Source organism: Balaenoptera acutorostrata, chromosome 8 (genome assembly GCF_949987535.1).
Source record: "Balaenoptera acutorostrata chromosome 8, mBalAcu1.1, whole genome shotgun sequence".
Classification (NCBI taxonomy): Eukaryota; Metazoa; Chordata; class Mammalia; order Artiodactyla; family Balaenopteridae; genus Balaenoptera; species Balaenoptera acutorostrata.
The window spans coordinates 87,761,280-87,780,137 of NC_080071.1; the positions used below are offsets into that span (position 1 = coordinate 87,761,280).

The following is an 18,858-nucleotide window of genomic DNA, read 5'->3' on the forward strand; positions in this document are numbered from 1 at the left end:
TTTTGTCAAAAGCTTTTTCTGCATCTATTGAGATAATCATAGGCTTTTTATTCTTCAGTTTGTTAATATGGTGTATCACACTGATTGATTTGCATATATTGAAGAACCCTTGCATTCCTGGGATAAATCCCACTTGATCATGGTGTATGATCCTTTTAATGTGTTGTTGGATTCTGTTTGCTAGTATTTTGTTGAGGATTTTTGCATCTATATTCATCAGTGATACTGGTAATTTTCTTTTTTTGTAGTATCTTTGTCTGGTTTAGGTATCAGGGTGATGGTGGCCTCATAGAATGAGTTTGGGAGTGTTCCTTCCTCTGCAATTTTTTGGAAGAGTTTGAGAAGGATGGGTGTTAGCTCTTCCCTAAATGTTTGATAGAATTCACCTGTGAACTCATCTGGTCCTGGACTTTTGTTTGTTGGAAGATTTTTTTTTTTAAAAAAAGTTTATTTTTATTTATTTATTTTTGGCTGTGTTGGTTCTTCGTTGCTGTGCCCGGGCTTTCTCTAGTTGTGGTGAGCAGGGGCTACTCTTCGTTGCGGTGCGCAGGCTTCTCATTGCAGTGGCTTCTCTTGTTGTGGAGCACGGGCTCTAGGCGTGTGGGCTTCAGTAGTTGTGGCACGTGGGCTCAGTTGCTCTGCGGCATGTGGGATCTTCCCGGACCAGGGCTCGAACCCGTGTCCTCTGCATTGGCAGGCGGATTCTTAACCACTGAGCCACCAGGGAAGCCCTGTTGGAAGATTTTTAATCACAGTTTCAATTTCCTTACTTGTGATTGGTCTGTTCATATTTTCTGTTTCTTCCTGGTTCAGTCTGGGAAGGTTATACGTTTCTAAGAATTTGTCCATTTCTCCCAGGTTGTCCATTTTATTGGCATAGAGTTGCCTGTAGTAGTCTCTTAGGATGCTTTGTATTTCTGTGGTGTCTGTTGTAACTTCTCCTTTTTCATTTCTAATTTTATTGATTTGAATACTCCCTCTTTTTCTTGATGAGTTTGGCTAATGGTTTATCAATTTTGTTTATCTTCTCAAAAGAACCAGCTTTTAGTTTTATTGATCTTTGCTATTGTTTTCTTTGTTTCTATTTCATTTATTTCTGCTCTGACGTTTATGATTTCTTTCCTTCTGCTAACTTTGGGTTTTGTTTGATCTTCTTTCTCTAGTTCCTTTAGGTGTAAGGTTAGATTGTTGATTTGAGATTTTTCTTGTTTCTTGAGGTAGGCTTGTATTGCTATAAAATTCCCTCTTAGAACTGCTTTTGCTGCATCCCATAGGTTTTAGATCGTCGTGTTTTTTTTTTTTTTTAATTTTATTTATTTATTTATTTATTTATTTATGGCTGTGTTGGGTCTTCGTTTCTGTGCGAGGGCTTTCTCTAGTTGCGGCGAGCGGGGGCCACTCTTCATCGCGGTGCGCGGGCCTGTCACTATCACGGCCTCTCTTGTTGCGGAGCACAGGCTCCAGACGCGCAGGCTCAGTAATTGTGGCTCACGGGCCCAGTTGCTCCGTGGCATGTGGGATCTTCCCAGACCAGGGCTCGAACCCATGTCCCCTGCATTGGCAGGCAGATTCTCAACCACTGCGCCACCAGGGAAGCCCGATCGTCGTGTTTTTTTTGTAATTTGTCTCTAGGTATTTTTTGATTTCCTCTTTGATTTCTTAAGTGATCTCTTGGTTATTTAGTAACGTATTGTTTAGCGTCCTTGTGTTTGTGTTTTTTACGTTTTTTTCCCTGTAATTGATTTCTAATCTCATAGATTATTTAAAAAATAATCTCTGTATCTTTATTGATATTGTTTATTTGATGCGACATTGTTAACATGTCTACTTTTACTACTTTAATCATGGTTTCCTTCTCTGAACATATTTATAAGACTTTGATGTCTTTGTTAAATCTGACATCTGGTCACTCACTATCACAGGCAGTTTCTATTGCCAGCTTTTTTCCTGGTATATAGATATTCTTTCTCATAATTTTTCTACATGTCTCATAATTTTTTGTTGGAAACTAGACTTTTTTGCTAATGCATTGTAGCAATTCTGGGTTCTGGTCCTCCCTCTGCCCCCACTCATTATTATTATTTGTTTTGTGGCTAGCTAGAGTAATTTAGTGAACTTCCCCGCCTCTCCCCAATAGTGTGAAGCCTCTGCTGCAGCTTCTCTGGGGATGCAGCATTGGGTATGCTCACAGTCACTCTGGGCTGACAGTCGTTTGGGCTGGGCTCTCTTTGACTGTCTTGTTCCACATTTAGCTGTTAAACTCCACTAGTTGCTAACTGGATTACTCTATTCTCAGAAGAACCCTCGGGCATAAAATGTTCCAAAAGCCTGATCCAATCAAACTCAGGCTCTTTTGAAGAGGTACTTGCTGAGGTTTATATTTGAGATTTGTTCTGACCCTAGGCAGACTTCTTCTAGCTTGGTTCTCTGAGACAAGGAAGCAGAGTACAGTTTAGCCTGTATCTCCAGTGAATCTACCAGTTAACCCCTTGCCTTTCACTGCAACATCCGCTGTTTTTGACAGTGCCCTTAGGCTTAAACTCCTCACTCTCCACACTCTGTTGCAAATGAAGTCAATTCCTTTGGGAAGAGGTCTGGAGCTCTCTCTATTCCAATCTGTTCCTCCCACCTCTGCTTCAAGGCAGAAGTCCCAGCGTCACAGCTCTGGAGCTGGGAACAGTGGCGCCTGCTTTATGAATTGAGCCTTGGGGGAGGGGCAGTAGCCTCAGGTCTTCTTGGCTTGCCTCTCCCGGTGGCGTGGAACTGCTGCCTTTCAAAGTGGCAGTCAGGGCCCTAGTAGTCTCTGTAGCACTGTGTAGTTTCCATCCCATAAGTCGGGGCTAGGCATAAGAAGGGAGCCACCCCACCTCTCAGCTGTGTTTGTCCATAACGTAGCCTTTGCAACAGGTAGCTGGAGCCAGGATGAGAATTGCTGATATTGTGCTCTTTACGGGAAGCCAGCCCACTGACTGTCAGCTAATGGCGAGAGAGGGAGGCCTGTGTTCTTTGCTGCCTTCATCTGAAGTAGTGTTTCTGTCTGGCTGAGCTAGGAGTTGGGAGAGAGTGGGTCATGGTGCAAGTACCGCAGACTCTCTGTTCTTATTGAGTTTTAGCAGATTTTCTTAAAGAAATGTTATCAAAAATAGTGTTGAAAAAGTAAGGTAGCAATGTCAGGGCAGGAAAAAAAAAAAGTAAGGTTTTTTAAATCAGCAAAGTATAATTAGACATTCGGGGGGCAGAAAATGTACCAAATTCCCAACTGTTTGCTTCTGACTTGGGAGTTGTTCTGAAAAGCGTGATTGACAAATTTCAGTTCTCTGAGTGGGCAGTACAGGATGTTGGTTGAACTGGAAAATGCCCTGAGGCAATGTTGATGGAGTGATGGGGTATTATTTCTTATGTACAAATAAGACTTAAGGGAAATTGATAGCTATCTGCAGACGTTTGTCTGTCATGTGAAAAACAGTTAGATTTGTTCTGCATTACTCCAGAGAGCAGACTCATGAATCATGAGCGAAAAGTACAGTGACGTATACTTTGGCACAAAATATAGGAGGATTTCAGAGGTTCTTGAAAGAGGAATAGGCCATTTCAGGAGGCAGTGAATCTGTTCTTGGTGCTGGCTGAGTTTCTGCTGAGAGGACTGGCGATTGGTTTCTGGGTACGGTGGGGTGATACAGCCACTGAGATTTTCGACAACATCAGTGGTTGCTGGTTCTGACTGCATCAGAATTACAAAAATATGCGAATTAGTTGGCTTTACCTTTGGGTCTTCTGATTCCTTGAGTGTGGGGCCGGGGCATCTGCATTTTTACGGGTCCTCCAGGTGATGCTGCCAGGTTTGATCTTGATAGTGCTTTCCCAAACGTGTCATTTCCTGTGGAGAGAAAGAGTTCATTTGTGCTCAACTTTGCCTACTTAGTCCCCCATCTTTCTCTCTTAGCTGCCTCCTGTACCCCACTACTACTCATCATTGGGCAAAAAATGTTAAAGGATCTGTTATGTTCGGTAGTGTTGAGGGTACTCATTTGGAGAGCTGTTTGGTAACATCAGTGACAGTTTAAACTGTTTTTACTCTTATCCCATCAGTTCCAGTTTTAGAGATTCCTACTGAAGAGCCATTCTTTTTTGGGACTGTTTGGTATTTTGTTTGTTTTGATCCATCCGTGCTCATGTATTGTTTTTATTAAACATATTTTAAGTCTGGTTAGATTTGGTTTTTGTTGCTTTTAAGAGCCATAAGATGTCTCAAAATTAGAGTGTATCTTTTTTCTGGCCCAGAAAGACCAGGGGATTCCCCTAGAAATAATCAAAGCTTTTGAGAACACTAAAGTATTCAGGACTCATATATTTACACTTTATTTTACTTGATAATTTTAAGGCATAGGAAAAATAGAATTATTGATTAAAACCAGCTTAGTGCTCACTACTAGAAGGTACAGCCTGGTTAACTCCCTTTCATGAAAGACTGACTGAAAACTGTGCCTGGCATCTTTCATCAGCTGCCCACCTCAGCTCTCCCTTCAGAAATCTTGCCCTTGCGACTTTCATTGGAAAGTAGCATATCTTGTCCTTTATTACCTCCTTGGATTAAAAACTTAGTGATTCTTTTGTTTACTTCTTTCTCTTTATGGTTGTATATTGTTGTATATGTCAATGCCAGGTGTAACAAATTTGCAGTTTCGTAATGGTAAAAGTGGTACGGTAAAATAAAATGGTAAAAATAAAGGTGTATTGATATACTTAAGTTGTTTTAAAATAATCTTGTGACAAAAAAATTATGTAAAAGAAGCAGACTGACTGAGAGAGTAGTACGTAAAAGGATTAAAGAAGGAAATTTGAATCGAGTGTTATAAATGGAGTTGAAAGAAACATGAATGTTCTGGCTATACCTAATGCATTACTGTCCCTTTGTTTCCTGTCCATGTTTCCTCATGATCTCTTCTGCCTTCCTTTTTTGTTAGCTTCCCTCTTCTTCAACATGGGGCCAGCAGTCCAATACAACAGCATGTCAGTCCCAGGCAACGCTATCGTTGGCTGAAATCCAAAAACTAGAAGAGGAACGAGAACGGCAACTTCGAGAGGAGGTAAATTTTTAAAGTAACAGTGGGGCTTCCCTGGTGGCGCAGTGGTTGAGAATCTGCCTGCCAATGCAGGGGACACGGGTTCGAGTCCTGGTCTGGGAGGATCCCACATGCCGCGGAGCCACTAGGCCCGTGAGCCACAACTACTGAGCCTGCGCGACTGGAGCCTGTGCTCCGCAACAAGAGAGGCCGCGATAGTGAGAGGCCCGTGCAACACGGTGAAGAGTGGCCCCCGCTTGCCACAACTAGAGAAAGCGCTTGCACAGAAACGAAGACCCAACACAGCCAAAAATAAATAAATAAATAAATAAATAAATAAATAAATAAACAAAAATTTTAAATAATACATACACTTAAAAAAAAAAGTAACAGTGATCTAGACAATCAGTGTTTCAGAATAGCTAGTGTGCATCATGGATGAGTGGCTACTAAAGATAACTATTATTGTCAGAGCTGCTCTGTGTCTGAATTGGATATTTGCTATTCAACTCTTTATCCTGTAATATGGTCTCTAGCAAGTATGAAGGATCTCATAGGAATAACATTAAGATTGGGTACATAAATGTTCAGTTACCTTAAACATTTTAACCATAGCTCTTGAGAGAATAGCTCGTAAATAAAAGTTACTTGGGTGTTTCAAAATTGGGGGTCAGCTTTCCTATAGACTAATCTGCTAATCTGGTTCAGTCTCTTTAAAAAGGAAAGTTTTAATTTTCTGCTGGGGAGAGAGGGATAGCTGTTAACTGCTTTGGGTTGGGGAGGTAGCTAGGGTCTCTGTGCTGCTTTTTACAGACCTTCAGCCTGTCTTCTTCTGTGTGAGATACCCCTCCCTTTAATTCCTGAGCTTTCTCTGTGAATTGGCCTGTTTCTGAGCTTCCTTTACTTAGGTTTCAACTTACTGGGTCTGTTATATTGGCTATCTTTATCTGCCTGCTTTCCAGCTTCTAAAGTCTATTTTATTCTCTTTGTCCTTAAGGTTTATGCTTTAGAAAAAAAATTTTTTTCTGTCATTTTGGTAGGGCTTTGGAAGTAAACATATATTTCGCTTTTATGCTTAACCAAAAGCCCTACTTAATTTTTAAGAAGTAATTCTTAATTTCTTTTATTCTCCTGTTAGTACTTCTGGCAGTTTACATCTTTATTTGCAGTAGAGGAGTTAACCCTCTCATGGTGTTTAGTTTTCTATAGCTGCTGTGTATTCACATTCCGTTTAGTATACTGGACATTGTTTTAAACAACGGAATCCTGAGGTACCTTCTGTTTCTGTGCCTCCAGCAAAGGCGCCAGCAGAGGGAATTGATGAAAGCTCTCCAGCAGCAGCAACAGCAGCAACAGCAGAAACTCTCAGGGTGGGGGAATGTCAGCAAACCCGCAGGTACTGCAAAGTCCCTTCTGGAGATACAACAGGAAGAAGCCCGGCAGATGCAGAAGCAGCAGCAGCAGCAGCACCAGCAGCCCAGCAGAGCCCGGAATAATCCGGTGGGTTCGTTTCCCTCAGCGGCCACTGTGGGGACTGGTGTTAGAGGTTTTCTTCCCTAACTTTTGTGGTCTCCCTTTTTATCTTCTTAATATTGTTAACTGTAATTATCTGTCTCCTTTTCTTTAACAGCATTCCAACCTGCACACCAGCCTTGGAAATTCTGTTTGGGGCTCTATAAATGCTGGTCCCCCTAACCAGTGGGCATCTGACCTAGTCAGTAGTATCTGGAGTAATGCTGACACTAAAAACTCCAACATGGGATTCTGGGATGATGCAGTGAAAGAGGTGGGACCCAGGAATTCAACAAACAAAAACAAAAACAACGCCAGTCTCAGGTAGGGCTCAAAATGATCAACCTATGCTCTTTGGTGGGTTGGGGGAAGCGGCATGTGAGGAGTAGAATATGGGGTGGCCAGAGAAAGGTAGTTATGTAGTTTTTACTTATTTTCACCTCTATCCTAGCACGTGAGGTCATAGTTTGATGATTGCTTTTCTTCCCTGTGGAAACACATCTGTATTACTACTAGGAGCTCCTTTGGTTGCTGGACACTTAGTCCATTGCCTGTCACTTGGTAACCACTTAATATTTTTGTTATTGCTGTGGAATATTTCACCAAGGTATTCTCTAGATTTTAGCATTTTTCTCTAAATTTATATTTTTAAGTTACTTATACTATGAGTATTATAAACACTAAAACCATTTTATTTTTATGATAAATTACTCACATTTTACATTCATCTTTCATTCCTCAGTATACAGTTTTATTGAACGAACATGGGTTTTAATGTTAAATACATGAATTCAAATCCCAGAAGTACCACTTATTAGCTGTGTGACCTTGGGCAAGAGGGAACCTCTTTGAGCCTCAGTTCCCTCATCTGTAAAATGAAGATGATAACTTCATGGGTGTGGTTCTAAAGGTTAAATGAATACATGTGAAGTAGTTAGTAAAGTGCCTGGCACATAGTAACTACTTAATAAATGGTGGTGTTGTCAGAATATTTCTTCTTGATTGAGGGCTTAATGTGTTATGAATAGGACACTAAATAACTGTCAGTTTATTGAGCATTTTTGCCAGGCACTATGCTCTAGGCCTTTGCATATAGTGTCTTTATTCCTTTTGATAACCCAAAGAAGTATTAGTACCATTTTACAGATGAGGAAACTGAGGCTTAGCAAAATTTAAAATCTTACTGAAGGACACATAGGGTAGCATTTAATAATTTCTCTGTAAAGAAGCCCTGTATTCACAAACTAGAATGTATTAACTGAGGCTAGATTTTAAGGGGTATTGAGTAATCCGCCCCCCCCCCCCAATATTTCAGTTTTTTTGTTTCGGATTTGTTGTTGTTGTTTGTTTGTTTTCATTTTTGGAGCCAAGAATTGGATTGCTGGGCAGCCATCCAGTGTTGCCAAGACATTATCTATTTATGGTGTTAGAGTATAATCATATAGTAACAGTTTCTGGGAATATAATATCGCCCTATTGTTTTGCTTTAGTAAATCTGTAGGTGTGTCTAACCGGCAGAATAAGAAAGTAGAAGAAGAAGAAAAATTGCTGAAGCTCTTTCAGGGAGTAAATAAAGCCCAAGATGGATTTACCCAGTGGTGTGAACAGATGCTTCATGCCCTTAATACGGCAAATAACTTGGATGGTAAGAACTGGGGAGGGAAACCCAGCATGTGGAATGGCAGAGCAGGACCCACAAAGAGTTAGAAAATTGGAATGATGATGGGCCAACACTCAGGAGGTGAAATCTGATGGAGGTCAAGTCCTGCACCTACCGTAGGAACTTCACTCTTTAATAGTATTATAGAAAAGTTCTATAATACTATGCTGAAATAGGTTATCAGTGGTTACCAAAAAGTAGATGCTATCGTAGGCTGTCTTATGATGTACAGGGCAGAAGAGGTCATAGTTCCATACTGCTCATTTTCTGGGGGGCATTGCCAGATGGACAAAGGAGAGTAACTGTTATAGTGGGGACAGAGGTCAGCCGGGGCAATACAAGGCTGAGGTGATGTGAGGTTTTTCCCTTCCTGCCTTTGGGGACAGGGGTGGGAATCATGTGACAGAGCAAGTAGACTTATATTGTGTAGGATAAAGCTAAGACCCCTAATGTATGCAAGTGAGAAGACTTCAGCGCAGTTTGAAGAAAAACTTGCTAATTGTTAGTTGTTCACAAAGAGAATTATCAGCCTTAGATGGAAGCGAGTCTTTCCATTACCCGCCAGCTTGGTGTGGAAGGGATTCCCATAACTCATGGGCTTTGTTGAACTAGTCCACCTCTGATGTCTTTTCTAAAACCAAGAATCTTTTAAAAACAGAGCAGTAAAGGAATTGAAGGGTTCCTTTGTAGCATTGTAACAATAGCTAATGGTCCGCCTGAGCCAGAAGAAACAGTAGTGAAAAATAGCAATGGCTACCATCCATTAAGCACCTACCATGTACTAGGCACTTTCTAGGGGTTAACATGTGTTATCCTAGGTATCTAATTTTTGCAGTAACTTTATGATACACGTTTACAATGTAGGTGATGTTATCCCCATTTTATAAATTAGGAAACGGAGGCTCAGAATGGTTAAGTAACTCATCAAGGTCACACAGTCAGCAAATTTCAGAATCAGGTTTTAAACCCATGTCTGTCTAACTCTGATACTTGTGCTTTTCTCCTGCACCACACTGCTTCATGTTCCGTTTTTCTTGTAAACTTAGGTTATCTCAGTGAAGTGAAAGGAGGCTATGCCTATATCTTCAGTATCTGTTGTGGTGCCTTCCCACATTATCACACTTAATAAATACTGATTGAATTTAAGGAAAAAAAAATGAATCCCCAGATGACTTTAGCCTTAGGCAAGCAGTTGTTTCGATCAACATGACTTTTAGTTTCTACCAAAATAACGTTTAGTGAAACTAAACATGCATGGTATCTTTGTCTCTGTGCTATTTCAGATGATTTGGGGGCATTGCAGTGATAGTGGGTCCCCCCCGACTACTACTCCAGAGGAGACTGAAGAATATTTAACATAATAGCTGCATGCCTTTCAAGTTTCCATCATTAATGTCTGTATTAGGTGTTAAAATATATTAAAAACTGAAACTGATCTCTTCTGTGTGATATTTCATTGTTACTCTTTATGTCTTGTTCCCTCCCACATTACAGTTCCCACATTTGTTTCTTTCCTGAAAGAAGTAGAATCTCCTTATGAGGTCCATGATTACATTAGGGCCTATTTAGGAGATACCTCTGAGGCCAAGGAGTTTGCCAAGCAGTTCCTCGAGCGCCGCGCCAAACAGAAAGCCAGCCAGCGGCCGCCGCAGCAGCAACAGCCGCCGCCGCAGCAGCAGGTATGAGGCAGCAGAGTGAGTGCAGTGCCCTTGTGAGTGTTAATGTCTTGAAGTGTTGAGCAGCCAGAGAAATGAAAATTAGAACAGTGTTCCCATTTTTGTACATCACATGACTGGAACCTTTTAAAACATGGTGGACTTGATATTTTCAAACAGGGTCCAGAGACCTTTGTGAATTTCCCAGTTAGCAAATATAGCCATTCATTCTCTGTTAGGCATATCAGCCCCATTGTTCTTGGTTCATACAAGCGCCTCTGTCAAATTGCAAATTCCAACTTGTCATAGACCATAAATGTGGTTTTAAATAGTTACAACTTACAAATGTTAGCTCTCTGCTGCTCAGGATCCACTGGTACCCAGTACTGACAGTACTGTAACCTGCCAGACATTTCACACAGTGTTCATGGGCCCGGAGAACAAAGGAACCTTCCACTTTGAGTAGGTGAGAGGTGTGGATTGCCAAAGAGCCAATTCCTAGTGGATGATACAGATTCCATGTATATCTGGAGGGGTTGTGACAGCTGTGCTGTCACAGCAGTGTGGACACCTGGAGTTAGCAGGACGGGCCTTGTGGAGACAGAGCTTAAGTGGGATGTCTGAATCTAAATGAAGGGAAAGCGTGGCTCAGTGGACTGTTCTTAGTTTCGTTATTACCAGAATCCATGGTAGGCTTTCTGTTTTTAAACTCATCCTTGGTAAGGTGAGGCCAGATCAGCCATTTCCTTAGGGTGGGCCAAGCCTGTATCCACCGTGTAACCTCAGCTGTGCTATCTCATTTTACAGGACTCTGTGTGGGGGATGAACCACAGTGCACTCCATTCAGTATTTCAGACCAATCAAAGCAACAACCAACAGTCCAATTTTGAAGCTGTACAAAGTGGCAAGAAGAAGAAAAAGCAGAAGATGGTCCGAGCAGATCCGAGTTTATTAGGTGAGCACAGGCCTAATGTCTTAGCTGGGTGTTGGGGGGAGATTATATGTGAGTCCCATGGTGGAATGTTTTTCATGAAGGGAAATACTTCTTATAAAAAATAAATGTTTTTGACCAGTTCAAAATTAGTAGTCAGTATTTACCGGGCATCTCAGTGCAAGAGCTATGCCTCATGTGCTATAGGGAGTAAGAAAAGTAATACATTGTATGGTGCCTTCAGTTTTAAAGTCTTTTTTCATATCTAGTATGAATTTCGTTAAAAAAAACTTTCAATTTAGTTGGAAAATAATGCTAATGGACAACAGTAAAAGTTGTTTAAAATTTAAAGTGCTGATTTGTGTGGAAGCAGACCATAAATCCAATCAGATGTTCACAGAAAAGAACCAGTATTTGTTGACATTCACTGTATGTATAATACAGTTCTCATAATTATCCTGCATTATGAGGTGATGTTCCAGCTTTACCAATGAGTAAACCAAGGCCTAGAGGATTTAGGACATTTCCCAGAGTCACACAGCATTTAGCAGTGCAGCTGGGGTTTCAGAGCAGGCCTGTTTTCACTCTTCTGTGTTACCCATGGCTACTCTTACCTAACATTGAGGACCAGTGTCTTCATACAGGGCAGCCAGCCTTGGGGAAAAGGTGACACCTGAATTGGGGCTTTGAAAGACAGGATGAATAAGGAATGGTGTTTCTGGAATAATAAACAGCATAGGCAAAGCTGATGGGCCACCTATGTTTCTTAAATTGGCCTAACAACCTCACAGGCAATGATGAAATTAAAATTATTCTCTATTTATGGATGTAGAATAGGCTATTATAAAACTGTGTTGTCTGGAATAGAATGGTTACATTGGCAAAGGTGGCAGATTGGGAAGTCAGGCAGACCAGTTAGGAGGCTGCAGTATAGACCAGGTGAAGGATACTGGTGGCCTGGAATAGGGTTTTGGCAGTGGAGATGCAGAGGAGTTGGATGGATTTTAGAAATTTAGGGGATGGACAAGGAGAATGGAAGGGTTTGGGCAGCAGGATGAAAAGAGTTGCCCTTTTGCTAACATGATGAGCCCTGGAAAGTGGAGCAGGCTTACGGGGGAATGACGCAGCGTTGCAGCGCTGGGTAGATTGAGTGTGAAGCGACTAGGAGGCAGGCTTACGGGGGAATGACGCAGCGTTGCAGTGCTGGGTAGATTGAGTGTGAAGCGACTAGGAGGCAGGCTTACGGGGGAATGACGCAGCGTTGCAGCGCTGGGTAGATTGAGTGTGAAGCGACTAGGAGGCAGGCTTACGGGGGAATGACGCGGAGTTGCAGCGCTGGGTAGATTGAGTGTGAAGCGACTAGGAGGCATGATGCAGAGGTGAAAGAGCTGATAGAACAGCAAGAGGTAGATTGCTCTGCCCTTGGTAGGATCCATACTTCAGAGGTTTCCTGCCCTGGAGAAATCAAAATATCAGTAACAGAAACCCAGCTTTGAGGATTGCCCTCTGGAACCGGCGCTCTGCAAGCTGGCTTTGGAAACCTAGAGATCTGGCGAAATTTCGTTTTCTTCTGCATGTCTTGGAAGTTTATGTTAAGGATGGATGGAACAGTCCAAAATTTTATCCAGTTTTGGCAGAGATAGGTGAATGTAGATTTAAGAGTGTTCCTTCAGTTCTGGTTGTGAGTTCTAGCTAAGAATCCCCCGCTATTTAGCTGTGGTACTTGGCAGGGGGAGGGGGGGAAAAGGTTCTCAGGGAAAAGGTTCCTCTGAAAATGAGGTAAAGGTTTTTGGATTAAATATCTGATCTGACCCCATCTCCTATTATAGACCTAAGAAAGAAAGGGACTTAAAATCCCCCTTCAAGGGAATGAGACATAGGTCATTCTAGGAATAGAGTTTTAAGGAATATATATCTTGAAAGAGAAGAAAAAAAAATTAAATATAAGGGAAGTAAAACTGTTCAACAAAATACTGAAGAAGCTCACTTGGGTGGGCTCTTGCTTGGACCATTTAATGAGAATTTCTGCTCAACTAAACTTTCCTCTGGAAATTCCTCTGATAATTTCTGCCCCTTACCTGCTCATATCCATTTATTATTGTTTTTAATTGGTATATGCCTTATTGACTTATAGATTAAGAAAAATTAACAAATATCCATCAGTCACAAGTTCCCCATGCACATAATGGGAAAACAGGTTCAAATTTGACCCCGAAGTATCCATTGAGAAAGTGGTCGTTGATCAAAAGAGAATTTTGCTTCTAAAACAAACCTTCAGAGAGATCCCAGCTTCATTTTAATGATCATGTCCTCCATTGTACTCTTGTGTTTTCCTCCAGTTTTTAGAGCTACCAAGTGCCATTGTGAGCCAGCATCCTGTACTTGGATATGAGAAATATACACACACAATACCATTTTTTCACCAGTCATACTTTCCTTATAGAAACAGTCTCCCAAACCTTAAAGAAATTATGTGAGTGGGAGTCTGTTGTTCTGAACCTAATATATAGTCTTTAGAGCTGGGCATAATGGGCTTACATCCTCATTTGTATTGCATGGGGTCTCATTATATCCCAGAGCTCGCCCTTCTGTCAAGTGGGGAGGAGACGTGCCCTCCTTACTGGTTTTTTTGACAGGTAAATGAGACCATGTCTGCTAAAAGCCCAGCCCGGTAATCATCATATTATAGCAGCAAATACTGAACTTTTTTTGGCCCCAGGCTTCTTTTCCCTTCCTGTCTTTGTATGACTAAAATTGTTTTAGTTTGTGTTTTTGTTACATTCCCACTTTTATTTCATGTAGCTCATTATTGTTTTTATCACATTTCATTTGTTCTTGAGATATATGTGAAGTCAAAGAAAAACCTGCTTTGGAATAGAGTAATATTTCATTTCATAAACTGTTTGGTCTTTAGGTTTTTACACTTACCTAATTAACTGTTATTTTCAAATATGAACACTAAGCCTTTCATTATTTTCAAGGGAAAAAAATCTTGCAGGTTATGGGAACAAAGTTGAGGGGTAGAACTCAGGTTGGGATTTGGAATCCTAGGCTCTCCCAGTAGGAGGCCTTGTAAGCAGCTTGTACCACAGCTTCCTTGGTTAATAAATAGGCATGTTTATTTTTTCAAATCATGATATTTTGGAATCAAGAATGTAATGTAATTAAGCTATTTTTATTATGTAAGACATTTTTTGTTTATTATTGGTACATTTAAAATGTGTATTTGAAAACTTGAACATTAAAGAACAAAAAGGAGGGGGCAGAAAACTCAATATTAACAGAACTGCCTTTAGACTGGAGAGCATCGCCTGTTTACTTTTTGATATTCAAATAGCAGCTGAAACAGTTTGGGATTTCATTTAGGGTGGATGAACAGAAAGCTTTTTGAGAATCACTCATTCCAAAGAGGCCCTGTTAATAGTACTTTTTATCAATCTCTGATCGTGGAGTTTATTGAAAAATTACACGTGGCAGATGGCATTAGGTTTTCAAACCTCAGTAGTGTTTGTAAGTGCTGCTTGTTGCCTTCAGTGGCTGTGCTAGTACTGCTTTTTCTAAACCAGGTTGCATTTCAGTCAATTAATATTACTAAATGAAATCCTTGCCTTTGCTGGTCTACTTAGAGTAGATTGAGTTGAATAAAGTAGTTTAATGTTTTTATGCTATCTGCTGTGTAATAGGAAGAACATCTGAGGGCTCTAAGGATCTTGTAGTGGGTCTTCCCTGGAGCCTCCTACCACTGAAAGCAAAATCTCTTGACCAGAACTTTGACAAACTTTCGGACCCAAAGTATTCCCGATAGGGAATGGGGCTGAAGTATTGGGTTGGCCAAAAAGTTCATTGGGGTTTTTCTATAACATCTTACGGAAAAACCCGAATGAAATTTTTGGCCAACCCGATAGTGTTATTCCCACTCACATTTCACAATCATTTGGTCGAGTGGTTACAAAGTACTTAGTGTGTTATTCCTGTCCTCCCCCTTCCCCATTCTTTTAAGGTACACCTTCTGAATGAACTTTCCCCCCTAGCCAGCCTGGCCTTAAAACACACTTACAACCCAGGCTCTACTCAGGACTCTCTAAGGCAGTGGTTTGCAATTCTTTTTAAGCAGTGGTGCTGGGTGTATGTGTGTGTGTGTTTCCTCCCTAATTAAATTATATCAGAACCTTAAGATAAAACATATAAAAATAGAATGTCTAATTGGAAGGGCAAAAGAACCATTACATTGACTTTTATCATTTCTTCTCCCTCCTTTTAGTATCCCTCTTTGTGTGCTCAGAAACAGGAGACGAAAATCCCAGCTGCCTGCCTAGAATTTGAGCCACATGGTTGTCTGGGTGTGGTCAGTCACTCGTTGCCAATTTTTCCCTGCAGGGTTTTCAGTCAATGCTTCATCGGAGCGACTCAATATGGGTGAAATCGAGACTTTGGATGACTACTGAGCACCTGCCAGAGCGGACTGGCCTTCCCTCTGTTCTCTGCTGACCATGGATTCTGCACCTTTGGACACGACACTTACTCACCATATACTCTTTATCACTGCAACAAATCACAGAACCGATCATCTCAGGCTTTTTCTTCCAGCCCTTTGTGTCCAAGATTCTTTAAACCATTTTTGTTGGTGAGCATCTCAGACTGTAGATAAGTGGACCACACCCTGTGTCTTGGGGGTGGCAGTTGGGATTACTCCCCAACAAGGCTGATTTTGGGCAGACGTGTTTACTGTGCTGTGATTTCACCTACTGTCTCCCAGAAAGTGTGTTGGGATCTGCCAATAGCAATTTACTTTCTCTTGTCACTTTTTTCCTTCTATTTTGTTTTTCTTCTCCTTCTCCCCCACCCCCCCCAAAAAAATGGGCATGGGGTCTGACTGCAATCATGAAGAGAGTTAATGGTAACAGACATTGGCCAGCAACAAAAACGCCCACGGACTGTGATTTGAGTGTCCGACAGAGACAGTGAGAGCTCTTCCAGTCTGAAGGTTGCACTGCCACCGCTAACTCTGGGATTGCGTCAAAAGAGGCCCTGAGTGGGATGGAGTTTAGATTGATTGGTTTGATGTTGCACACCCCTCGCCTCTTCTTTCTGAGCATCCTTTCAGAGAAAGGATTCTTGTGTTTTCTTCATTAGATAGTGACTTCCAAGCAAGCTGACTTCTCCCCTGGCATACTCCAGCCTGATTGGACAAAGGAAGCCCTGTGGCCTGGGAGAGGGACTTATTTTTAATTTTTCTTTCTTACAAAAACGGATTTTTTCCCATAAATATTTTTACTTCAGAGGACTAGGACCAGTTTGTTTTGGGCCTTTCTGCTGAAAATTTGTCTCGTTTAAGAGGCAGTTAGGATCTTTACCATATGTATGAATTTGTGTAATTTCATTTTGGATAGGGATAAACTTCTGCTTCTGATAAAAGCCCGGAATTTCATCTGGTTCCTCAGAGCATTGCGTGTGTGTCTTGCTGTGGCCCCGAAAGGTTTTGTTTAAAGATTCTGGAATGGCAAGTTGCTTGCCTTTTCTGAAAAAAGAACATACAAAACCTGACCATCTTTAAGACCTTCATCCTTGGAAACCACTATACAGGAGATTGCAGTGGGATGGAGGGGATGGGAGAGAACAGGAGAGAGAAGCCTGGTTCTGGCTTCTGGTTGTGGCCTCCTAATACCCCTTCACTTCAGATACAAATGTATTCAAGCCCTATTTATAAACAGTACTCTTCCTGCCTCTGCCAACCCCCCACAGAACATCACCTGGAATTGCCAGTCACACTTTGGTCTGGAGCCTTTGGACCGTCCGTCCCTGTGCAAGAAGTGCTGTGGTTCGGGTGGCTCCTGGTAGAGCGCCTTTTCTTTCTGTCATCATTGCCCGAAGAAGGCTGGAGTTGCTCTGAGAGCAGTTTGGTTTTGGATGATTATATTTGGGTTTCTGTTTTTATTCTTTTGGATCACCATCCTCCCTGTCCCTTTTTGCCTCCCTCCCTCTTAAACATGTACAATAACTATACAGAGACTGCTGCAGACTTGTACATAGTTTTTGGATCAAAATAGCATGAGGAGATGGGGAACCATTAAAAATTGGGGCTCCTGCTCTCCTTTGCTTTGTAAATTCAAAAGGGGGGGGGGTGGGGAAGAGGGATAGTTAAAATGTTTACAAAACTTTAAGCTCCCTCGGAACTTTTGCCAGTGTGGAGGAAAATAAAAAGGAACTTAAATAAAACCTGGTGGTATTCTATCTGAGTACACTTCTTGTACTCACCCTTGTCAAGGCTGAGTTTTCCACCAAACCATCTTCTTGGCACCATGGAAAAGCTCCAGACACGTGAGCACGCAAGACATGGAGGCAGCTCTGGCTTTCTCTGGCAGGCTATGGAACGCTGACTGGTTCTGTATTTGAGAATGTAGAGGTCAAGGTAAACGTGGGTAAGTTGATTAAATGTCTTTCCTCCTTTGCCCCTTTCTGCTGACCTGCAGATCGTCTCCTGTCCTCACAACACAGACACACACCCCTGAAGGTGCCCCCTCCAGAGCCTGCCCACACCTTCCAAGCTAGATTCTATTGTATGCTTGTTCAGGGGAAATTTAAAAATAAAACACAAACATTTGGGGTAGGGGTAGGCAGATTTCAGGGAGCAACGTCGTTTTATTCATGGAACATTCCATTTGCTTAACCAGGAGCATTGCTTCTACCTGAGGAATTTCCCACATGGTGGAAAGAAACCACTCTTTCCTAAGAATGTTTGTTTCTGTCTCAATTCTGCCAATTTTCACATTCTCATTTGCTCGCTCTTTTACTTCCAGTGACCGCGTTCTTACCGCTTTCTGTGAACTTACTTGCAGATTATCTAAACTCTTCCTGAGTTTTAAAGTATTTGTACACTGTTTGCTTCCAGTTGTTTTAAGTCAGAGATTTAAAAAAATACCCAGACAAGGTAGTTTGATTATGGATACTTTCCCCAAGGTAGTCGGTGTTCTGGTTACTGTTGCTACATAACAAATTACCCGCAAACTGGCTTACATCAACCCTTGCATTTTATTGGTAATTTTGTGAGTCAGGACTCTGGGGGGGGAGGTCTCAGCTGGGCAGTTCTTCCATGGTGTCTCCTCTGGTTATGGTCAGAGGTCAGCTGGGGCTGCGATCTTAGGAAGGTTTGATAGGTTGGCCGGCACGATGGCTCACTCGTGTGAATGGCAGTTGATGCTGGCTGTTGCCGGGGAACTCGGCTGGGTTGGTGGCTGGAGGAGCTACGTGTGCCCTCTCCAGCATGGCAGCTTCAGGGTAGGTGGACTGCTTATTTGGCAGTTGGCTTCCCCCAGAGAACCAGGCAGAGGCTGCATCACCTCTTCTGACCTGGACTCAGGAGTCACGTAGTGTCACTCCTGTGACACTTTGTGAAAGTAGTCACGAGCTATTTCAGATTCAGGGGGTTGGGGAACGTGGCCACCTCCAACATCTCCCTTGATGGAATGAGTGGTAAGGTCACTTTATAGAAGAGCATGTGGGATGGGAGGTACTGTTGTTGCTGTTTTGGGAAATAGCTGCATAAAATTAGTTTATGCATATACATCAAGGAACTTCAATTCTTCCTTGGCTCTAAATTGAGGGATTATTTTTTTCTTTTTAATTTCAGGATAATGGTACTTCAGGCTTTATTTTACATACATACAAATATACACACACATAAACAGTGTGTGTGCCATTTTCTACACCCTCTTTTAAATTGATCAGGTGAAGAAATTGAAGTTTATTTTATACAGAATGTCCTCTCTACATTATTAATGAAAAAGTCTGTATGATCCTGATGGGAAATGAACCTAGTTCTCTCCTGTGCTTCCGTGTGGGAAGTAGAGCTTCATTAAAAGAGCAACAGGCACGCACGTTCTAAATAGAGTAAGGTGCAGCGGAGAGCACGTTCCAAATGGAAGTTGGCCTCATAGTTCATGGGTTATTTGGGAACAAAAAGAAAAAAGCCCAGCTCTAGAGGATGGCTGTGAGCGCAGGCAATTCCTGATGAAGCCGCAGTGCTTGCTGGGACCGTGG

General features: G+C 41.8%; 1 protein-coding gene across 4 annotated transcripts in view; it reads left to right on the forward strand.

Moving 5' to 3' along the window:
- The window catches only part of GIGYF2 (GRB10 interacting GYF protein 2), a 126,726-nt gene extending 110,463 nt beyond the window's left edge, over nt 1–16,263 (forward strand). For all 4 annotated transcript variants that reach the window (XM_057551058.1, XM_007184739.3, XM_007184741.3 and 1 more), the window contains 7 exons: nt 4,965–5,087; nt 6,360–6,563; nt 6,694–6,899; nt 8,066–8,220; nt 9,730–9,914; nt 10,698–10,845; nt 15,199–16,263. In XM_057551058.1, the coding sequence (XP_057407041.1) occupies nt 4,965–5,087; nt 6,360–6,563; nt 6,694–6,899; nt 8,066–8,220; nt 9,730–9,914; nt 10,698–10,845; nt 15,199–15,266 (1,089 nt within the window). In that variant the 3' untranslated portion in view covers nt 15,267–16,263. The remainder of the gene's footprint in view (nt 1–4,964; nt 5,088–6,359; nt 6,564–6,693; nt 6,900–8,065; nt 8,221–9,729; nt 9,915–10,697; nt 10,846–15,198) is intronic.
- The last annotated feature ends 2,595 nt before the right edge of the window (nt 16,264–18,858 follow it).